This window comes from Nelumbo lutea, chromosome 7, assembly GCF_056320005.1.
Source record: "Nelumbo lutea isolate HS-2025 chromosome 7, American lotus-T2T, whole genome shotgun sequence".
In the NCBI taxonomy this organism is placed as follows: domain Eukaryota; kingdom Viridiplantae; phylum Streptophyta; class Magnoliopsida; order Proteales; family Nelumbonaceae; genus Nelumbo; species Nelumbo lutea.
In genome coordinates, this window is record NC_142690.1 from 22,964,549 (window position 1) to 22,984,632 (window position 20,084).

The 20,084-nt window shown below is 37.9% G+C and overlaps 1 protein-coding gene across 1 annotated transcript in view; it reads right to left on the reverse strand.

The window, feature by feature from the left end:
* Positions 1 to 1,190: 1,190 nt before the first annotated feature.
* Positions 1,191 to 20,084, reverse strand: part of LOC148845650 (vacuolar protein sorting-associated protein 26A-like) — a 60,781-nt gene continuing 41,887 nt past the window's right edge. The window contains exons 6-12 of the mRNA XM_088953932.1: positions 10,202 to 10,246; positions 9,879 to 9,990; positions 9,475 to 9,541; positions 3,377 to 3,421; positions 2,825 to 2,880; positions 2,544 to 2,719; positions 1,191 to 1,981 (exon numbers count right to left, since the gene is read on the reverse strand). Coding sequence (XP_088810058.1) covers positions 1,803 to 1,981; positions 2,544 to 2,719; positions 2,825 to 2,880; positions 3,377 to 3,421; positions 9,475 to 9,541; positions 9,879 to 9,990; positions 10,202 to 10,246 — 680 coding nt within the window. The 3' untranslated portion in view covers positions 1,191 to 1,802. The remainder of the gene's footprint in view (positions 1,982 to 2,543; positions 2,720 to 2,824; positions 2,881 to 3,376; positions 3,422 to 9,474; positions 9,542 to 9,878; positions 9,991 to 10,201; positions 10,247 to 20,084) is intronic.

Sequence of the window (20,084 nt, forward strand, 5' to 3'; positions counted from 1 at the left end):
AATTAAAATAAAAAGTTGGCCCAAAATCTATTGTTCGAGTCAAATGGCTTGCTAATTCGATTGCTTGGGTTAGTGGGTCACTGATCAATTCAATGATTTTTGGGAAATAATGGTTCAGGGCTGAAATGGACCCGATACCTTGACCCATTTCTGGGCCAAGCAGTTCGGCTGTCTGGGTTTAAAACCTTGGGTTAAAAACGTCCGAAAAGGCAAAAGCATTGTTTTAAAAGAATCGTTTGGAATTGCATTTCCCTCCAATCTCAATTCAGTAGTTTAACCACCTAGGTCAAACAAATCAATTCTCATTACTAATGGTCAATGGTTCAACTAATTGGGTCATCTGTTGACAAAATCAACTATTTAATAAAAAGGGGCTTGGGATGATAAAACCTATAAAATTTGGCTAGGTGACAAAATTAGCAGGTCTAATTATCCTGTTCAACCACAGGTTGAAAACATTAACATGAACCACAAGAAGGAAATTTTCAAGATACTAGAGGTTGAAATGCAACTAATCAACCATCATATAATGTTTTGATCAAAATTATTATTATAAGAGGGCATTACACAATGTTGGTAGTAGCTGTGTTTGTCAGCCCGAGGTTCCACCGTTATACAAATAGATGGCCCCTATTCTGGTTAAAATATTAGCAAATAACAAAGGGTTCAACTATGAAATGGAAAAGATATGAAATCTGAAAAACTTCTAAACAGTCAACTGGAATCATAAACGCAGTTGCCAATTAGGTGTTTATTTATCAAAATTCATGGGTGGGTTTGAATGTCAAAACTCTTCCCATACCGTATCTTTTCCACATCATAAACGTTGTGCTGGTTGTTAACACTTTCTTTGTTTAACAATAAGAAAGGCCAAAGATAGCTGAATTCCCATCTAAATTACGTGACCATAACCTCTTTGAAAATTTTCGAAATCTAGCTTTTTGAAAACAATAATTCTAAAATTTGAGACGTGAAACATCTCACAAATATCTTGCAAAATTTTTGTAAGTAGGACAAAACTGTAATAGTTCATAGTTGTTAGAGATGAACTTGCTCTTTTATTTCTAAGAGAGAGAGAGAGAGAGAGAGAGAGAGGTTCTAACATACTATTTCTTATATATTTTTGCTCTTTTATTTCTAAGTTCTAACATACTATTTCGAAAAAAACCACAAAGATCCCAACACAAGTATTTCTCAACCCCCTAAACTGTAGATTGTATTTTCATTCTCATCGAAGATTCAAAAGCAAGTAGAATAACTGTAGTAGTAATAGTAGTAATCATCACCATCATCATCATTGTTACTATTATCCTCATCAATAAGACCAACACTTTAAAAGCCAACACAACACATCTCAATGTGTTCAAGATTGGACAGCCACATCACAAATGCCAGTAATTTATGACAATATAAGACAGACCAAATCCGAAGAGTACATTCAAATCCACAAGGCACTGTCTATGCATCTATGACGATAAGGTCACTGCTACTCATGGCAAAGGCAAAGTTGCTGAAAAACCAAACCTTAGTATCTTCCATTATATAGCATACAAGCAGCATCTTGTCAGATGAATTGTAGGATATTCCTACCTGATCCCCAAAGCCCAACCTTCTTTTCCACCCTCAACCCCTAAAGAAAAAGAAAGGAAACAAAAAAGAAAGAAAAGACAGGATGGAAGGTAGGATAAAAGACTTCTACGAATCGAAACCAGAGTTTCATACAAGGTGGTACCATGGTAGAAGGAAACCAATCATTGCAATATCTTCAAGATAGTCTGAGACATTGAGACATGGTCATACAATCAAGAAGTTTCTTGGAGACGATAAACTGTAATTTCTTGCTGCTTGAAATACCGTCGGTCCTCTTCATCCACAAGAACAAGATTCAAGTAATACTTCACACTGAATTTATTGTTGATGTTACGATATGTTGGAGTAAGTTCATATGGGCTCAGAAATAGTCTGATTGGAATTGATTCCCCTAATGGACAAGAATAAACATGTGTATATGTGAGACAGCTACTTCATGAGAAGCCTAGATAACTGTCTTAGATAAACCATAGTCGAACCAAGCCTGAGAATATATATGATGAAGATAAAGGAAGAAATACCCATTGCTGGATGATTTCCCCTTGCAATCAAACTAAAAAGCTAGCTTGATTAGAAGATTCAGAGCTAATCATGCTAATAATTTGATAATCTCATCACCGATTTAACAATCTTCTCAAAGAAGGTAAAATTATGGTGCTTAGAATTATCTACATGTGGCAACCTTTTGGCCTAAAAGATTTAAGCATGACACATTACACAATTAACATCTCACATTACAGTTCCCACAAGCACATGTGCCATGCACAATCCTTATATGTATTGAACTCATATCATTATCCCCTAACTGCATTAAACTTCATCTCTCAAACATAAATATGATACCTACTACATACGAGGGAAGAGATGCAACCTAAAGTGAAAAAGGATATCTGGATAAATATGGTACTATATGCAGAACTCAATAAGCACTTAAAAACAGTCACTGGATATACCTCTTACTGGAGCTCCATCCATCAATTCAAATTTTGCAAGGGTCTCTGTCTCAACATATGTATTAGGCCCTGATCCTGTTGATTCTCGACGTCTGATCTCAAGCTCCATATTTTTAATCTTAATTCTCACCAGAAGAAAATATATTTTACCAATGATTACATCCTTCAGATGATACCTGAAAATTTAACTAATTAGCAAAAAGAAATATGTCTGACTTTATCTGAAAAAAGATTGAAGGGATTGCACTTGCAATTAATAATTCCAACAGGAGTTCACTTACTTGCTTTTATTGTACTCAAACTCAATATGCAGGCAATCTTCAATTCCAACTTCCATCTACACAAAGAATCAACACTAAGAAAGAAGAAAGCACAACTAGCGTCCAATAAAACAGATAAACACATGAAGCCAATGACAGATGAGCATAATATTATATAATAATAGTATTTTGCCAATGAAAATAGACAAAAAAAAAAGTTAATATAAAAACATTCCACCAAGGAAGTTAGCTATCTGCTATCCAATTCACAAACTATGAACACGAACCAAAATTGATGTCATCTGAAGCCAACAGACAACAGTGTGCAAATTAAAGGTTTACAATAAAAAGTAAGATGGCTAAAGAAAATATAGAATCTGTCATAACCACCAGCATCATACCATAATTGTTAGAAGACGCATCTAAATGCACAAGCATTACTGGCATATAAATACCACAAAAGTTACAAGTCTTTTTTTAAAGATAAAGTAAAAATTTTATTAAAACAAAAAAGAAGTACAAAGAAAGGTGATGAGCAACCACCCGAGGGAAATATGTACAAGTCTGACTAACCTTAATGCTGTTATTAATTGACGGAAGTGGTGTGTAATTATAAACCTGCAGAAAAAATAATATAAATCAAATCCATATGACACAAAATGGAATTGCCATATGTTTATATGTATGTACAGACAAACATATAAGCATGTACATGGTTTGTAATTTCCCCAATTTTGTTTTTCTTTAGTTTGATCAATAACAAAAGAAGAACTTCATTGAGGAAGTAAAAGGTACAGAAAAAGGCAAGCCCTCCAACATACAAGGGAGAACAATGATAAGAAATAATAAAGTGAAAGATATAAATACATGGGATAGTTGAACCCAAATATAACTAATCCTTTATAATTCCACTCCTAGCCAAACTATAAACCAAAAAGTTAGCTGACCTAGGGATTCAGATAAACTAGCTGTTGACTCTGGAAGACAGGACTGAACTTCTACGATTGATGACTTCACCCAGAGTTCAATGGAACCTTCTCAAAATTTTCTTTGTTTCTTCAGTGGGGAAAACAATAACCCCTGGTAATATGAAACTCTCAAATTTCTGCTATTATTTCTTTTCTTTACATTTTGAGAAGTTCAACATATCAACAAACTTCTCAATTTGTCATGTGCTTACATTCTAAATTTCTTCAAAATATCATGTCAGTTTCACTGACCAAATCAACTAGAAGCCATCATCAATTTAGAAAACACCCCTAAACCAGATAATTGCACCCAAAAAAATCATGAATTTATTGACTTTAGATAATGAATCACATAGCTGACCCATATGCTTGGGATAAGGCTTAGATGATGATGATGAGATAATGAATCAACATCTGTATTTAGTTTTTGCTTAGAAAAAGCTATTTTTGATGTTCCAATAAAATAACTTGTTTAACTTGTGGGAATAATCCTTAAAGCTAATGGTGGTCTGGGTATAAGACAGTTGAGGATATTCAACAATTCTCTGCTACGGAAATTGTTTTTGCAGGTTAACTAAAGAACTAGAGAGCTTATTGAGGCAAACACTTGTAGTGGTTAAATATGGTTCGATGGCAAAAAAGTGGAACCAGGGAGAATCTAGACTTTGGAAAGGGGTCGAAAAATCCTAGCATAACTTCACCAAAAGAACAAAATACACAATAGAAGACTGCACTCAGGTAAAAAAAGCAGTAGAGGGACTATTGATAACAGACCTCTCATGGACATTTTCCTTGCAATCTTCATGACAGCCCAAAAAGGAAAAAAATGCTTTAAGCCATTTACAGCAGGAACAATCTGGAATCCAAGGATGACGAGAAATCTTAATGATTGAATTGTTGAATCAATAACTGAATTTATGCTAAAACTACTAGGTCAGCACACAAGTTCAAATCAAAGCAATTCCATAACCTGGGTTTGTGATCAATGAGGAAACCTTACAGCTCAGTCTTTCATTTGAAAGCTAAGTTCTAACAACCAAAGAACATTCCCAAGCAGTAGAATCTGGTGTCCTTGTCCTTTTTTAAGTGTTTTCTTTGGTCAGATCCAGTGTCCTTGTCTTGAAATTTAGCTTATGAGATTAATAATTTTCTGGGATTTTTTTTGTATTTATTTATTATAGAGGTACTTACATAATTTTTCTTAGTTTCTATGGTATCAGACTTGCCAGTTATGTAGGTTAAGTCTTGTTTGACTTGTGTTTAAAGTTTCACAGTCATGATAAGTATAACAAGATTTATGGTATTTTCTTTGGCCTGAAGCTTACCAATGGCAACTTTATAATTTGGGTGAACAAAAATCTGAACCCCACTCTTTATAATATGTCTTCTCAACCACTATATGGACAGGGAATGAATGGAAATAAAATTTTGAATAATGAGACTATTTGAGTGTCTCTTCTGCGTGAGCTATTATTTCTCTCTATTATCGTTAGTTTTTTCGCTCTTCTCTTTTCTCTTTCATTCTCTCCTACAAGTTCACTCAGCTCCAGGCATTCGAGCATCCAAGTCATAATCTTGGAAGCATCAATAGGAAAATGGTGGGGAGAATAAAAAGATAAGAGTCTCTCCAGCGGCGAAGTGGAGAAGACATCTTAGTGTTGAAGCAAAGGTTCATCCTCAAGAAGACTGACAAAAACCAAGTAGAGTGATTCTAAAGATCAGGGAGAGACAGGGACAGTGTTGAACAATCTCGTTGAAAGGCTTCATTGATGGAGCTATGCATGCCAAATATAGGTCTCAATGGCCAGATCAGAATACTACACAGTACAAAAGAATAAGAACAAGGGAAAATTCCAAGGAATACAAATTTCTGTTCTTGTCATGGAGGAATTTGCAATAATATGCCAATTTCTTATAATGCCATCACAGGAAATACAAGCAAAGATGGACAGCACTTTTACCCAATGTGTCACTCTTCCCAAAATTGTAACTATGAGACCCTCTTTTGCTTGATTTTTATCCTAAAAAATTCTACTATTTCTTTCTTTCCATGTAGACCACACAACTGCTGCTCTTGAACACTAGAAATCATCCCTCTTCTTTGGTAGCGATAACAGTATTACTCTCCATGATCTGAGAACAACCCTAAGAGCTGCAGGTGGAAGCTTTTACTACAACCCAATAAAAAATACAAGCTATCTATCAAAAAAAAAAAATCACAAAAACATCAATCCACTCTAGAATAATTCCCCAATCAGGCCAAGTAAGTCTCCTCCCTCATATCTTTTCTTTAGTCTCATGTTCTCTCACCATATTTCACCCTAGGAACTTTCAGCATTTGTAAATGTTTTTTTATCAGTAAAACAGAAATAGATTTATTGAGAATAGAAAATTGAATTTATATCAATGAGCAGCCTCGGGTATGTCTCTCTTCTTCTTTCTTCCTTTTTCTTCTCCTTAATCCCATACATATTGTATGGAGAGTTGATTGATTAATTAATTAGCAAGTATTCAGCCTAGTTAGAGGAGGTTTTTGGAGAAGACTGCAGTGCTTGTTTGGGGCCCAAGGCAGGTTCTTGGAGAGTTTCCCAAAAACCCTAGCTAACTAGAGAGTTTTTTATGTTAAGGGGTATAGAGGAAGTTTGGAAGTGGTGCATGGGGCTAGAATAGAAATATTCTGATTATCTTTGAGATTGATCCAAGTTGGAGAGAATTCTAGAGCCTCTGGTAGGAGCGGCTAGGCTTTCTCTCTCTTCTTCTGGGTGTCGGGTCCAGTGAAATCCTATTTTTGGCTATTTGAAGAGTAGTTTTGGCCTTAGGGCAGTAAATGCTAACTAGTAACACACTATTTTAATTTTCGTTTGTCTTCGTTTAGCCAATGGAGCAAACTGGAGGTGAGATGAAAAAAATCTACAGATTATGGGTTTGGTTTGGGAGGGTTTGTGGAGGCTCTGTTGGGGTCAGTAATCTCAGTGAAGTTAGATGGGACTAATCATCTGGCATGGTCTCAGTCAATCAAGATTCATGTTTGCAGAAGAGGGAAATGGGACAATGACCCTGCCTATGAAAGGTGGATGTAGGAAAACAATATAGTTGTAGGCTTGTTAGTGAATTCCATGCAACCTCACATTAGTCAACATTATTTGTAGATGGAGATTGCAAAGGAGGTTTGGGACAATGTTACAAAGACCTATTCCTAGAAGTTGAATGTTGCTAGGTCCTACAAGCTGAAGAATGATGTAATAATTTATCACAAGGGGAGAAACCTTTGGTTGCTTACTTCTCTATGCTGAAATCTCTTTGGTAGGAGATTGACTTGATGGAGATTGTTGTGTGGGGGTATACTAAAGAAGTTGATGCTCATAGGAAGTTAGTGGAGAGGAATTGGGTGTAGTTCCTTAGTGCACTCAATCCCGAGTATGATATTATCAGACAAAACATTCTAGCAAAGGATGAGTGACCTTATCTCAAGCTTATACCATGGATAGCAGTAAAGAGAGTAGGAGACAGGAGCAGGCTACAGAAGTCTCAACTGTTCACTTTGCCAATGCTGGGATGAATCCAAGGGCTACCACTGAGAAGAAAGATGTAGTAAGTATTGCAAGAAACCTAAGCACACGAAGGATACTTGTTGGACGCCACATCTGGAGCTTATACCTCCTAGATTTAAGAACAATATTAATGGTAAGAAAAATGAGACTGGGAAGGGTGACAATGCTAATGTAGCCACCTCTTCTAAGGTCGAGAAAGGTTCCAGTGATGAAAAATCAGTGGGAGAATAGCTTGCAGCCACCAGAGTAGAGTGAACATCTGTGATGGAGCTTGAATTCATCTTGGAGTTGTTAAATGGTTTGCATAGTTTGGTAACATTGTAGTGGGTATTCGGAGTCATCTTAAGAGTCTATATCCATATTTCAGTGTCCCTATTGGTTATATGTAGGTTGCACTAACCCTAATGCAATTAGGAGTCATTTTGGCACACTATTCAAGTTGGAACTGGAGTCTGTAGAGGAAGATCCAATTTTGTAGTGTATAAATATAGTCATTGTAATGGAAACAATAAGAGTTGAATTGATAAATAAAAGTTTATTCAAGTAAGTTCCAGTTGTTTCTCTCCACATCCTCACCCCCAAGTGGTCTGTGGATTCTATGCCTCTGTTCTAATAGCAAGAGTTCTCCTTCCTAATTCCAAAGTGCTTCATTTTTTAAACCAAAATTCCTGATCATCCTTTGTGGACAGCAAACCATCTACTTGCTTCTCTGTCTCTTTTGTTCATCCTTAATCACTCAAATTACCTTCTCTGACCCAAGGAAGTGCATCACCAAATCCAAAATTTGTAGACCCCATACCTGTCCTATATCATACATCCTCTCTCTCCTCCCTATCTCTTTTTTTTTTTTCTTTTTGATGGGAAACGATAATTTTGATTAATGTTTAAGGAGATTAATTACAACTGTCAACTTTTTTTTTGATAAATGAGAGTAGTTTTATTAATTCAAATAACGAAAATACAATCAGCCTAGGAGGAGGCATGAGATGTTACCTCCCCCAAGGACTCATATACACTAAACATGCCCAAGCCTGAAACACAATTACAAAGTAGCCCAAAGCAGATCTCCCCTTGACACCCCTTGCTTGGCCAGAGAATCAGCCATTGCATTTGCTGATCTTCTGACCCACTGAAACCTGACAGTCATATTTCCTGTCATCCATTTAACTTTCTTTAACAGATCCCTGTAGCCCCAACAAGCTGTTTCTGGGCTAATCAGCCAGCCTACTACTACCTTGGAATCCCCTTCTACTAACAGATTGTTCACTCCAATTTGACTATCCATCTGTATACCTTGTACCGCTGCTAGTAGCTCTGCCCTTACAGAATCACCTTCACCCACTGGTCCTGAAAATAGAGACAACATATTGCTGTCTTTGTCTCTCAGAATCCCACCAATTCTGGATGGCCCTGGGTTACCTTGGCAGCTGCCATCAAAATTCAATTTTACCATTGCATCCGGTGGGGGTTTCCATTCAACTGTCACCTTCAGAAACAAGGTGACCCCTCAACCAAAATAAAACTCACGCCCAAAAAAGGTTCTCCCTACTAACTCCTTGGTTTGCTGAAGTATCATCCATTCAATTGGCTGATCTCCTAGTCCATTTAAAACAGACCTCCAGCTCCTTTGTTAGGTACATAGTTTCCCTTACATGTTGTCTAAGGGACCAAGTGCCCAAATTGTTTGATTGCATCCATTCTATTACCAATTTCAAATCTCCCTCCACTTCCAAATGTTGGAAACCTAGTTGTTTAGCCAGTTTGAGCCTCTGTAGGAGTTCCAAAACTTCTGCTCTAAGAGAGTCCCTCACACCCATTGGGCCAGAAAACAGAGCCATAACTCTTCCTTCCCCATCTCTCCTCCCTCTCTTTCCTCTAAAAATTGCAATCTATTCTCCTCTTCCTCTTCCTCTTCTCTTTTACATTATATATAAAACTCTACTATTCACTAGGACCTCCTCCAAATCACAGTTATCCCCCTACTCTTGTTTTCATTGTTCCAAGCCTGCATCCTAAGGGTATAGAACCATATCCATCAATTCATGACAAGCCATGTGGAACCATTTTTTCTTTTTTGATCAGTCATGTGGAAACAATTTTCATGTAGATAGTTCGGAAAGCCATCAGAGATACAAGGAAAAAAATGGATTACCACAAAATCCTGGTACTCAACAATGTTGCTAACATAGTTGCGACTGATTGTCACTTTCAGAATATACCTACAATTTTGCAAGATAACAATGCATGTCAGTCCAATTTGACAATTACGTAATAAGAAGGCACCAGTAACTGATGACATTGCTGGATTATATATCAGTTTTGTTTTTATAAATTTGGGTTTCATGTAAATGTCCCAGGAAAATCTAGAAAATATATAAAGAAAGCCAAAAAGGGCTTCATTGCATAAGCATTAAGCATTACAACTACACAAGCGCCAACAAAATGAATAGGCATCCTACCTAAGCTTCAGATTGCATAAAGCATTAAGTGATTTACTCTCAAGAAAATCACTTACGTTCCAAGAAGTAACCAAAACAATTAAAATAGACATCATACCTAAGCCTCACATTGACCCCATTGTATGTCTCATATGGCATCTCAACAGAAGAAAATTCAAAAGGATAGGTTTTTCTTTCATATATTTCACCAGGCACTTCAAGTTCACGCACTGTGGACCAGGACAACAATAGTTAGGCCCAAATTAATGCCAGTAGCTTATGTGTAACTTGTCAAATGTAGAAATTTCCAATACCACCATAGTCCAGGCTGAGAATGAATTCAAAATTTTGATTATTGATAATTACAGTACTTAAACCATTAAAAATGTAGGAAAGAAAAGAAAGAAAATAGAATGATTTTGCACCAAGTAATAGACTCACCAAGTGAGGTAAAGTCATAAAAGTTGCCCCGGTCAAAGTACAGCTCTGCAGAGAGATAATATAAAAGTTAAAATGGTTAACATGCAAAAATGCAGAAATATAATCTCATGCATCTAGGTCAGCAACAAATTGGATTCAATGCCAACAACCACCAAAAAGAATTAAAGAACCAGATTAATAATTATAATGATAGAGGAAAGAAAAGGGGTCTAGCAACATATTATGAATATTACACTTCTGGATGGCCTTGTCTTTGATGTTTTCGGAGAAGATAGTAGGTGTAGAGTGTGGTCTCTCAAACCCTCTGGGTCTTTTGATTGTAAATCCTTCTTTTTCTTCTCTTGTGTCCACCCCCATTCCCTTTCCTTTTCCTGTGAAAGAACTTTGGAGTGCCCCTATTCCCCTAAAAGTTGGTGCCCTTTGTTGGGAAGTTTATCATGGGTGCATCAACACCTGTGATATGCTACAAAGGAAAAGGCCAAATTGGTGCTTGCCTCCTAATTGGTGCATCTTGTGTAAGGAAAACGGTGAGAATCCTTTCCATCTTCTAATTTCTTGTCCTTTGCTTGTTGTATTTGGGAATGGTTCTGCTCTCTTTTTGGTTTCAGGTGGAGAGCTCCCCTGGTAACTTGGAAGGCCTCTTTAATCCATCTCTTCTGAGGAGCATGAAGAGAAGAGGTAGAATCCTTTGGAAGTGTGCAAAGACCAATGGAGTGGTCAGTTTAGGAGGAAAGAAACCTAAGAATCTTTGAAGAGAGAAAGAAATAAGGAGGCACAAATGGAGATTGTTACAGTAAGAGCTGCACATTGGGTGAAAACTCAGAAAGTTTTCTCAGACTTCTCAATGGATGACTTCTTCCGGAACTGGAGGTCTATTGCCCTCTCCCCTTCTAGGAAACATAAGGTCTTGGAGACCTAGAGCCCCCCAAGTGGTGGGTGGATGAAGCTGAACTTTGATGGAAGTAGCTTTGGCAATCCTGGGCCTTCCGGAATTGGTGGAGTGTTTTGAGGTGAGAATGGAAATTTATGTGGCTTGTACTCAGGATCTAATGATCAAGGTGACTCAGTGAGAGCTGAACTTTTGGCTGCTATTGTTGGGGTGCAAAAAGCTAAGGATATGTGAATTTCTAGGCTGATTCTTGAAGGGGACTCAAAAATAGTCATTGGCTGGTTGAAAAAAGGAGAAGGGGTTCTTTAGCAATTCAGAAGTGATTCCAGAAGATTCAAGATGATCTCACGAAATATGTGAATCCTGTAAGATGGGTTAGGAGGTCTGAAAATGGGTTGGTAGATGGATTGCCTAAGCAAGGAACTCATAGTCAGAATTGTTTTGGGCTCAATGTTAACTGTATGGGGGGATCTTTGCTGTAAAGGGTCTAATGATCAAGGTGACTCAGTGAGAGCTGAACTTTTGGCTGCTATTGTTGGGGTGCAAAAAGCTAAGGATATGTGAATTTCTAGGCTGATTCTTGAAGGGGACTCAAAAATAGTCATTGGCTGGTTGAAAAAAGGAGAAGGGGTTCTTTAGCAATTCAGAAGTGATTCCAGAAGATTCAAGATGATCTCACGAAATATGTGAATCCTGTAAGATGGGTTAGGAGGTCTGAAAATGGATTGGTAGATGGATTGCCTAAGCAAGGAACTCATAGTCAGAATTGTTTTGGGCTCAATGTTAACTGTATGGGGGGATCTTTGCTGTAAAGGGTCTTTGACCTAACAACTTCTTGTTGTACCTTTTTGTCCTTTAATCTTTGTTACAGAAAAGGAAGTAAATACTAGGGAGATATGATGTTACAGAATAGGAAGTAAATACTAGGGAGATATGATTTACCTTGATTGTAGGACTGATTTGTAGGAATTTAATTAGTCTTCTTTCCTAACATAGAATTTGTAACTTGTACATACGAGAATGATGAATACATATAACAAATTCTTCTTCTTCCTCTGTTTACTCTTGTTTTACATGGTATCAGAGCATCTAGTCTCTGCCTGCCCTTTCGTTTTTTTTTCTAAGTAAACAGTAGGTAGAGGAAAATTTTTGGGTGTTTCGGGTCACCTCCTTGGAGCAGTATTTTTTTACTCTCACCGTCCATCCAGGAAGAAGCGCCACCCGCCGATCGGAGGTTCTGCAAAGTCTGGCAGTCAGCAGCCCTGCGCGTGTGTCTCACGCGCCGCCTTAAGATTCTGCCACAGTCACATGCGCTGGCGCGTCTGTCGCCGGAAAATTTTTCGGTCGTTGTCTTTTGGCTTGCCTCGTCCTGTATAGCACATATTTGTGCTTTGTTACGTGCATATCCATTCCGGTGTTTTCAACAGTCTTGGTTGAGGGAGGATGCTCGTTTGTTCTTGCAGATACGCAACTCCATTGAAAGTGAGGTGGTTGGTTTAGTCACTCACTGTGGATTTGTTAAGGAATTAATGAACTATCTAGAGTTCTTGTACTCCGGAAAGGGGAATATTTCCCACATTTATGATGTGTGCAAAGCCTTTTACAGGGCGGACACAGGCAATAGATCTCTTACAAGCTATTTCATGGATTTCAAGAAAACATATGAAGAACTTAATATGTTGCTTCCATTTAGTACTGATGTGACTGTTCAACAAGCTCAGCAAGAAAAGATGGCTGTTATGAGTTTTTTAGCTGGCCTACCTTCTGAATTTGAGACTGCTAAATCTCAAATTCTTTCCAGTTCAGAGAGCTCTTCTCTACAAGATGCTTTCAGTAGGGTCCTTCGTAAAGAAAGTTCCCCACTTGTTCAGCCTAGTAGTGCCCTTGTTAGCTGCAATAATACATCTGAATCAGGGAGACAACAATACAGGAGTGGTAGTGGTAGAGGAACCAGCAATTATGACAGGTCAAGTAACTATGACAGGAATACTAATACTCATGGACAGGAGTCAGGAGAGATAGTGTGTCATTACTGTCATAAGCCAGGACATATGAAGCGGGATTGCAGGAAGTTGCAGAATAAGAAAACTCAGTCTGCCCATATTGCATCCACCACGGATACTTTTGAGAAGTCTGTTATGATATCTGCAGATGAATATGCCAAATTTGCTCAATACCAAGAATCATTGAAACCTCAATCTACTCCTATTACTACCATCATCGAGTCAGGTAAACCCAATACATGTCTTGTTTCCTCCTCTTCAAAATGGGTCATTGATTCTAGAGCTACAGATCATATGACAGGTAATTCAAGTATGTTTTCTACCTTTCAGTCACATAAATCTACCTCTCCTGTTACTTTAGCAGATCGGTCAACATCTTGTGTATTGGGTCTAACACAATTAGTCCAACACCATCACTTCCTTTGTCATCTGTTCGTAGTTTACCTCAGTTATCATTTAATTTAATTTATGTTAGCAAACTCACTCGTACCCTTAATTGTTGTATCTCATTTTTTCCTGATTATTGTTTATTTCAAGATCTTACGACGAAGAAGATTATTGGTAAGGGATATGAGTCTGGAGGTCTCTACATCCTTGATACACAAGTTCCAAGATCCATAGCCTGTTTTGGAGTTGTAACCCCTTTTGAAGCACATTGTCGGTTGGGCCACCCCTCTCTCCATGTGTTAAAGCAAATTTGTCCTCAATTTCAGATTTGTCATCATTAAATTGTGAGTCTTGTCAGTTTGCTAAACACCATCGTCTTAGTTCGAGTCCTAGAGTCAATAAACGAGCTAGTGCTCCTTTTGAGTTAGTCCATTCAGATGTTTGGGGTCCGTGTCCAGTTGAGTCCAAAACTGGGTTTAAGTATTTTGTTACTTTTGTTGATGATTACTCTCGTATGACATGGTTATATTTAATGAAAAATCGTTCTGAGGTGTTTTCTCATTTTTCTGCTTTCTGTGCTAAAGTTAAAACTCAATTTAATGTTTTTGTACAAATATTGAGAAGTGATAGTGCTAAGGAGTATTTGTCAGAATCCTTTCAAACTTACATGCCTCAACATGGCATTCTTCATCAAACTTCTTGTGTAGATACACCATCTCAAAATGGGGTTGTTGAACGGAAAAATAGACACCTTCTTGAAACTGCAAGAGCTTTGTTATTTCAAATGAAGGTTCCTAAACCTTTATGGGCTGATGCAGTTTCCACAGCATGTTTTTTGATTAACCGTATGTCTTCATCTGTCCTTCAGGGTAAGACTCCCTATCATGTTCTGTTTTCAAATAAAACATTGTTTCCTATTGAGCCTAGGGTATTTGGGTGTACATGCTTTGTTCGGGATGTTCGTCCTCAAGTTACCAAACTAGATCCAAAATCTTTGAAGTGTGTTTTTCTTGGGTATTCTCGTGTTCAAAAAGGATATAGATGTTATTGTCCTACTCTTCACAGATATCTTGTGTCAACCGATGTTAATTTTCTAGAAGATACACCTTTCTTTCCATCTACTCATTCAAGTCAGGGGGAGGATGATGATTTGTTAATCTATACTGTCACATCATCTGTTTCACATCCTATTGAATCTGCTCCTGCCAGGCCTAAGCCAACTACAATACAGGTTTATTCTCGGCGACCAAACCCTCCGGATCCATGTCCTGCACCAGCTCCTTCGTCGGCAGATCCAGTCTCAACTGATCTTGTTCCTTCGTCATCAGAACCTGTCTCTAATGATGATCTTCCTATTGCTCTTCGTAAAGGTAAGCGTAAGTGTACTTATCCAGTATCTTCATTTGTGTCTTATAATAATTTGTCGTCCTCTTCTTGTTCTTTTATTGCATCTCTTGATTCTATCTCTGTTCCTAAGACTGTTAAAGAAGCCCTTTCTCACCCTGGATGGCGTAATGCTATGATTGAAGAGATGAATGCTTTAGAAGACAATGGTACTTGGACCTTGGTAAATTTACCTGCAAATAAGAGGGCTATCGGGTGTAAATGGGTGTTTACAGTTAAAGTCAATCCTGATGGGTCCACTGCCCGATTGAAAGCCCGTCTTGTTGCTAAAATATATGCTCAGGCTTATGGAGTGGATTATTCTGATACCTTTTCTCCTGTTGCTAAACTTACTTCTGTCAGGTTGTTTATTTCTATGGCAGCTACTTATAATTGGCCCCTTCATCAGTTAGACATCAAGAATGCTTTTCTTCATGGGGATCTTCAGGAGGAAGTTTATATGGAGCAACCGCCTGGCTTTGTTGCTCAAGGGGAGTATGAGAAAGTTTGCTATCTTCATAAGTCTCTGTACGGGTTGAAGCAGAGCCCTCGCGCCTGGTTTGGAAAGTTTAGTCAGGCAGTCGAGAATTTTGGTATGAAGAAAAGTAAGTCTGATCATTCTGTTTTCTTCAAGCACTCTGCTGCCGGCATCATTTTGTTAGTTGTGTATCTGGATGATATTGTCATTACTAGGAGTGATACTACAGGGACTTCATCCCTTAAATCCTTTCTCCACACTCAGTTTCATACCAAAGATTTGGGAATGTTGAAATACTTCTTGGGTGTTGAGGTAACAAGAAGAAGGGAATATTCTTATCTCAAAGGAAATATGTACTTGACTTGTTGTCTGAGACAGGAAAGTTGGGAGCTAAGCCATGTAGCACTCCAATGGTTCCTAACTTGCAGCTCACAAAAGATGGTGAATTATTTGAAGATCCTGAGAGATATAGAAGATTGGTTGGAAAGTTGAATTATCTTACTGTAACTCGTCCAGATATTGCGTATTTAGTTAGTGTGGTGAGTCAGTACATGTCCTCTCCAACAGTTAATCACTGGACAGCTGTAGAACAAATTTTGTGCTACTTAAAAGGAGCACCTGGGCGAGGAATTTTGTATGGCAATCATGGTCATACTAGAATTGAATGTTTTTCAGATGCTGACTGGGCAGGATCCAAGGAAGATCGAAGGTCTACTTCAGGCTATTGTGTATTTGTTGGAGGGAATCTAGTTTCATGGAAAAGCAAGAAGCAGAATTTTTGTCTCACGTTCGAGTGCAAAATCGGAATATAGAGCTATGGCCAAGTCTGTGTGTGAAATAATGTGGATATATCAGCTTCTGACTGAAGTAGGTCTTAAAACTTCAGTACCAGCCAAGTTATGGTGTAACCAAGCTGCTCTTCACATTGCATCTAATTTTGTTTTTCATGAATGAACTAAGCATATCGAGATTGATTGCCATTTCATTCATGAAAGGATTCAGCAAGGTTTGATTTCCACAGGTTATGTGAAAACAGGAGAACAACTGGGAGATATCTTCACAAAGGCTCTTAATGGGGTCCGGGTTGATTATCTTTGTAACAAGCTGGGCAATGATTAATATCTATGCTCCAGCTTGAAGGGGAGTGTTACAGAATAGGAAGTAAATACTAGGGAGATATGATGTTACAGAATAGGAAGTAAATACTAGAGAGATATGATTTACCTTGATTGTAGGACTGATTTGTAGGAATTTAATTAGTCTTCTTTCCTAACATAGAATTTGTAACTTGTATATATACATACGAGATTGATGAATACATATAACAAATTCTTCTTCTTCCTCTGTTTACTATTGTTTTACAATCTTAATAAAATTTTCTTGAGTTGCTGATCAAAATAATAAATAAAATCAAACTTGATGGAACAAACTATCTTCAATGGGTACTTATCCAAAAAAAAAAAAAACTTTCTTCAATGGGCTCAATTAACCAAGATGAGTATATGTGGGAGAGAAAAGATGGAATATTTGACTGGAAAGGAACCTAAACCAGCCAAAGATGGCCCAAAATATGTGATGTGGGAACAAGAAAATTTAACAGTAATGACACAGCTTGTATGTTCTATGCAGCCATGGCAAACAAATTCCTAATTTCAATTAGGGGATCCCTTTTAACTGATTCTTTTGACACAGTTGAATGGACCTATACTTATTCAAGAATAATTGGATGATGAATAAATAGTTCCTTGCTGTTGACCAAGTAATTGTTGAAACCTTGCCTTGGAATAAAAAGGATTTCTATTGGTGTGATCTGATTGATTATCGGAGATCAATCCTGAACCCACCGGATCATTCCTTTTTTCTGATTTAAGAAAACAAGTGACTTCACTTAGTCCATTCTTATGAGATTTTGAATCAGATCATTTGCCCTTATTTGGGAAGCATGAACCTCTTCTATGGAAGAACCTTTTTTATTTGATCCCAATTCAATACTAAACAAGTCCAGAATGAGGTGAAAGAGGTGTACTCTCAAGCTCAAAACCACTGCTACGGTGTATTAGTTATGATATGAATTATGAAGTGAATAATATTTTTTAGGGGGAGAAACCTCTACCCATGTACTGCTTTAGCAAGTAGGTGGACGATTTTTTCTTTTTTTTATAAATGATTGAATTTTATTAAAAATCTTTATATCATATCTTTACCAGCATCCCTAAGAGAGGCACGAATATTTGACTGATTCTTTTGACACAGTTGAATGGACCTATACTTATTCAAGAATAATTGGATGATGAATAAATAGTTCCTTGATGTTAGTAATTGTTGAAACCTTGCCTTGGAATAAAAAGGATTTCTATTGGTGTGATCTGATTGATTATCGGAGATCAATCCTGAACCCACCGGATCATTCCTTTTTTCTGATTTAAGAAAATAAGTGACTTAGTCCATTCTTATGAGATTTTGAATCAGATCATTTGCCCTTATTTGGGAAGCATGAACCTCTTCTATGGAAGAACCTTTTTTATTTGATCCCAATTCAATACTAAACAAGTCCAGGATGAGGTGAAAGAGGTGTACTCTCAAGCTCAAAACCACTGCTACGGTGTATTAGTTATGATATGAATTATGAAGTGAATAATATTTTTTAGGGGGAGAAACCTCTACCCATGTACTGCTTTAGCAAGTAGGTGGACGATTTTTTTTTTATAAATGATTCAATTTTATTAAAATCTTTATATCATATCTTTACCAGCATCCCTAAGAGAGGCACGAGCTGCTACCTCTCATACATAAAAGAAATCCCATTACAAATGTGCCCTGAACAAAATAGACCTTTCCACCCCTTGCTTAGCCAAAGCATCTGCCATCCCATTTGCTGTAGTTACTACAGTTGATGGTTCCTAGTAAAAAGACTAGAAACATGACTAGAAATGAATTTTTGTATCACTTATGTTCTAGTCATGACTAGAAATCTGCCATCCCATTTGCTAGTAAAAAGAGGAAGAAACCTGACAAGCAAATGAATGAGTACTTTACTTGGCAAACCTGACAAAGTAACACAGTTGATGGTTCCCCATTTGCTGTAGCCAAAGCATCTGCCATCCCATCTATTACATCAACTGTAGTTACTTTGTATCACTTATGTTCTAGTCATGACAAAGTAACTACAGTTGATGGTTCCTTTGGCTTCTATCTCTAGCAAGGATACCATTCAGCTAGGTGAAAATCTATCTTTGAAGTATCTTTTTCATTTTTTTTGATAAATGAGAGTAATTTTATTAAATCAAATAACAAAAATACAATCAGCCTAGGATGAGGCACGAGATGTTACCCCCCTAGGACTGAACCATATACACCAAAACTGCGCAAGCCTGAGACATAATTACAAAGTAGCCCAAAATAGATCTCCCCTTGACACCCCCTGCTTGGCCAGAGAATCAGCCATTGCATTTGCTGATCTTCTAACTCACTAAAACCTGACAGTCATATTCCTTGTCATCCATTTAACTTTCTTTAACAGATCCCTGTAGTCCCAACAAGCTGTTTCTGGGCTAATTAGCCAGCCTACTACCACCTTGGAATCCCCTTCTACTAGCAGATTTGTCACTCCACTTTGACTAGCCATCTGTATACCTTGTACCGCTGCTAGTAGCTCTGCCCTTATTGAATCACCTTCACCCACTGGTCCTGAAAATAGAGACAACATATTGCTCTCTTTGTCTCTTAGAATCCCACCGATTCCCGATGGCCCTGGGTTACCTTGGCAGCTTCCATCAAAATTCAATTTTACCACACTATCCGGTGGGGGAATCCATTCAGCTTGTGATTTGATCTTGGTGGAAACTGTAGCAGCCACCACAGCCCAATTTCTCCTTAAGTCATCAAAGGAGTAATCTGCCAACAAGTGTGAAGATTTTAACCATGAAATAGTCCTTGTCAATATGCATTCATTGATTTCAGCAAGACTTCTTTCATGTTCTTGAAATATTCTAGCATTTCTCTCCTCCCATACAGTCCACAACGTAGCAGCTCTGATACATTTCCACATTAGCTTCCCTCTTTTTGTCAATCTCCCAAAAGCAGTCGAAGTGAACAGAAACTTTACTTCAGAGGGCAAATTCCACCTGCACCCAAATAATGAAACAACCCAGTTCCAAATATTGGTAGAAAAGGAGCATGATATCAGCAAATGGTTACAGTCCTCACCCTTCACTCTACACAGAGAGCACCAATTAGGGGACAAACACATAAAAGGTTTCTTCTTTTGCAAGTTTTCCACAGTATTGATCTTACCATAATAGGCTTCCCAACAGAAAACTGCTATTTTGGGGGGAATTGGTCTTGACCATACCTCTTTAATGGGGAAGACTTGAGAGGAGGGATTGGAGCAAAGGGCTTTAAAGAAAGAAGCACAAGTGAATGAGCCAACCGGGGTTAAGGACCAGACTCTTGTATCCGGGTTAGGGGGTCCAAACACACTGAATCTAGAAGCAACAACAGCTCTGAAACGCAAAGGAATTCTTCATCCCTTAATCCTCTTTGAAACCCAAAATCCCAGTTTAAGGCCAAAGGGCAAACCGGGGGGGAAAGGAACCAAGAAATGGGTTTCTTTTTAAAGAGGGAGATGGAATAGAAAGAAGGGAAATGGTTTTTTACGGGTTGAGAGCTCACCCAAGTATCTTCCCAAAAAAGAATGGAGTTCCCAGAGCAAGCATCATACCTTACAAAACTAAGGAACTTAGG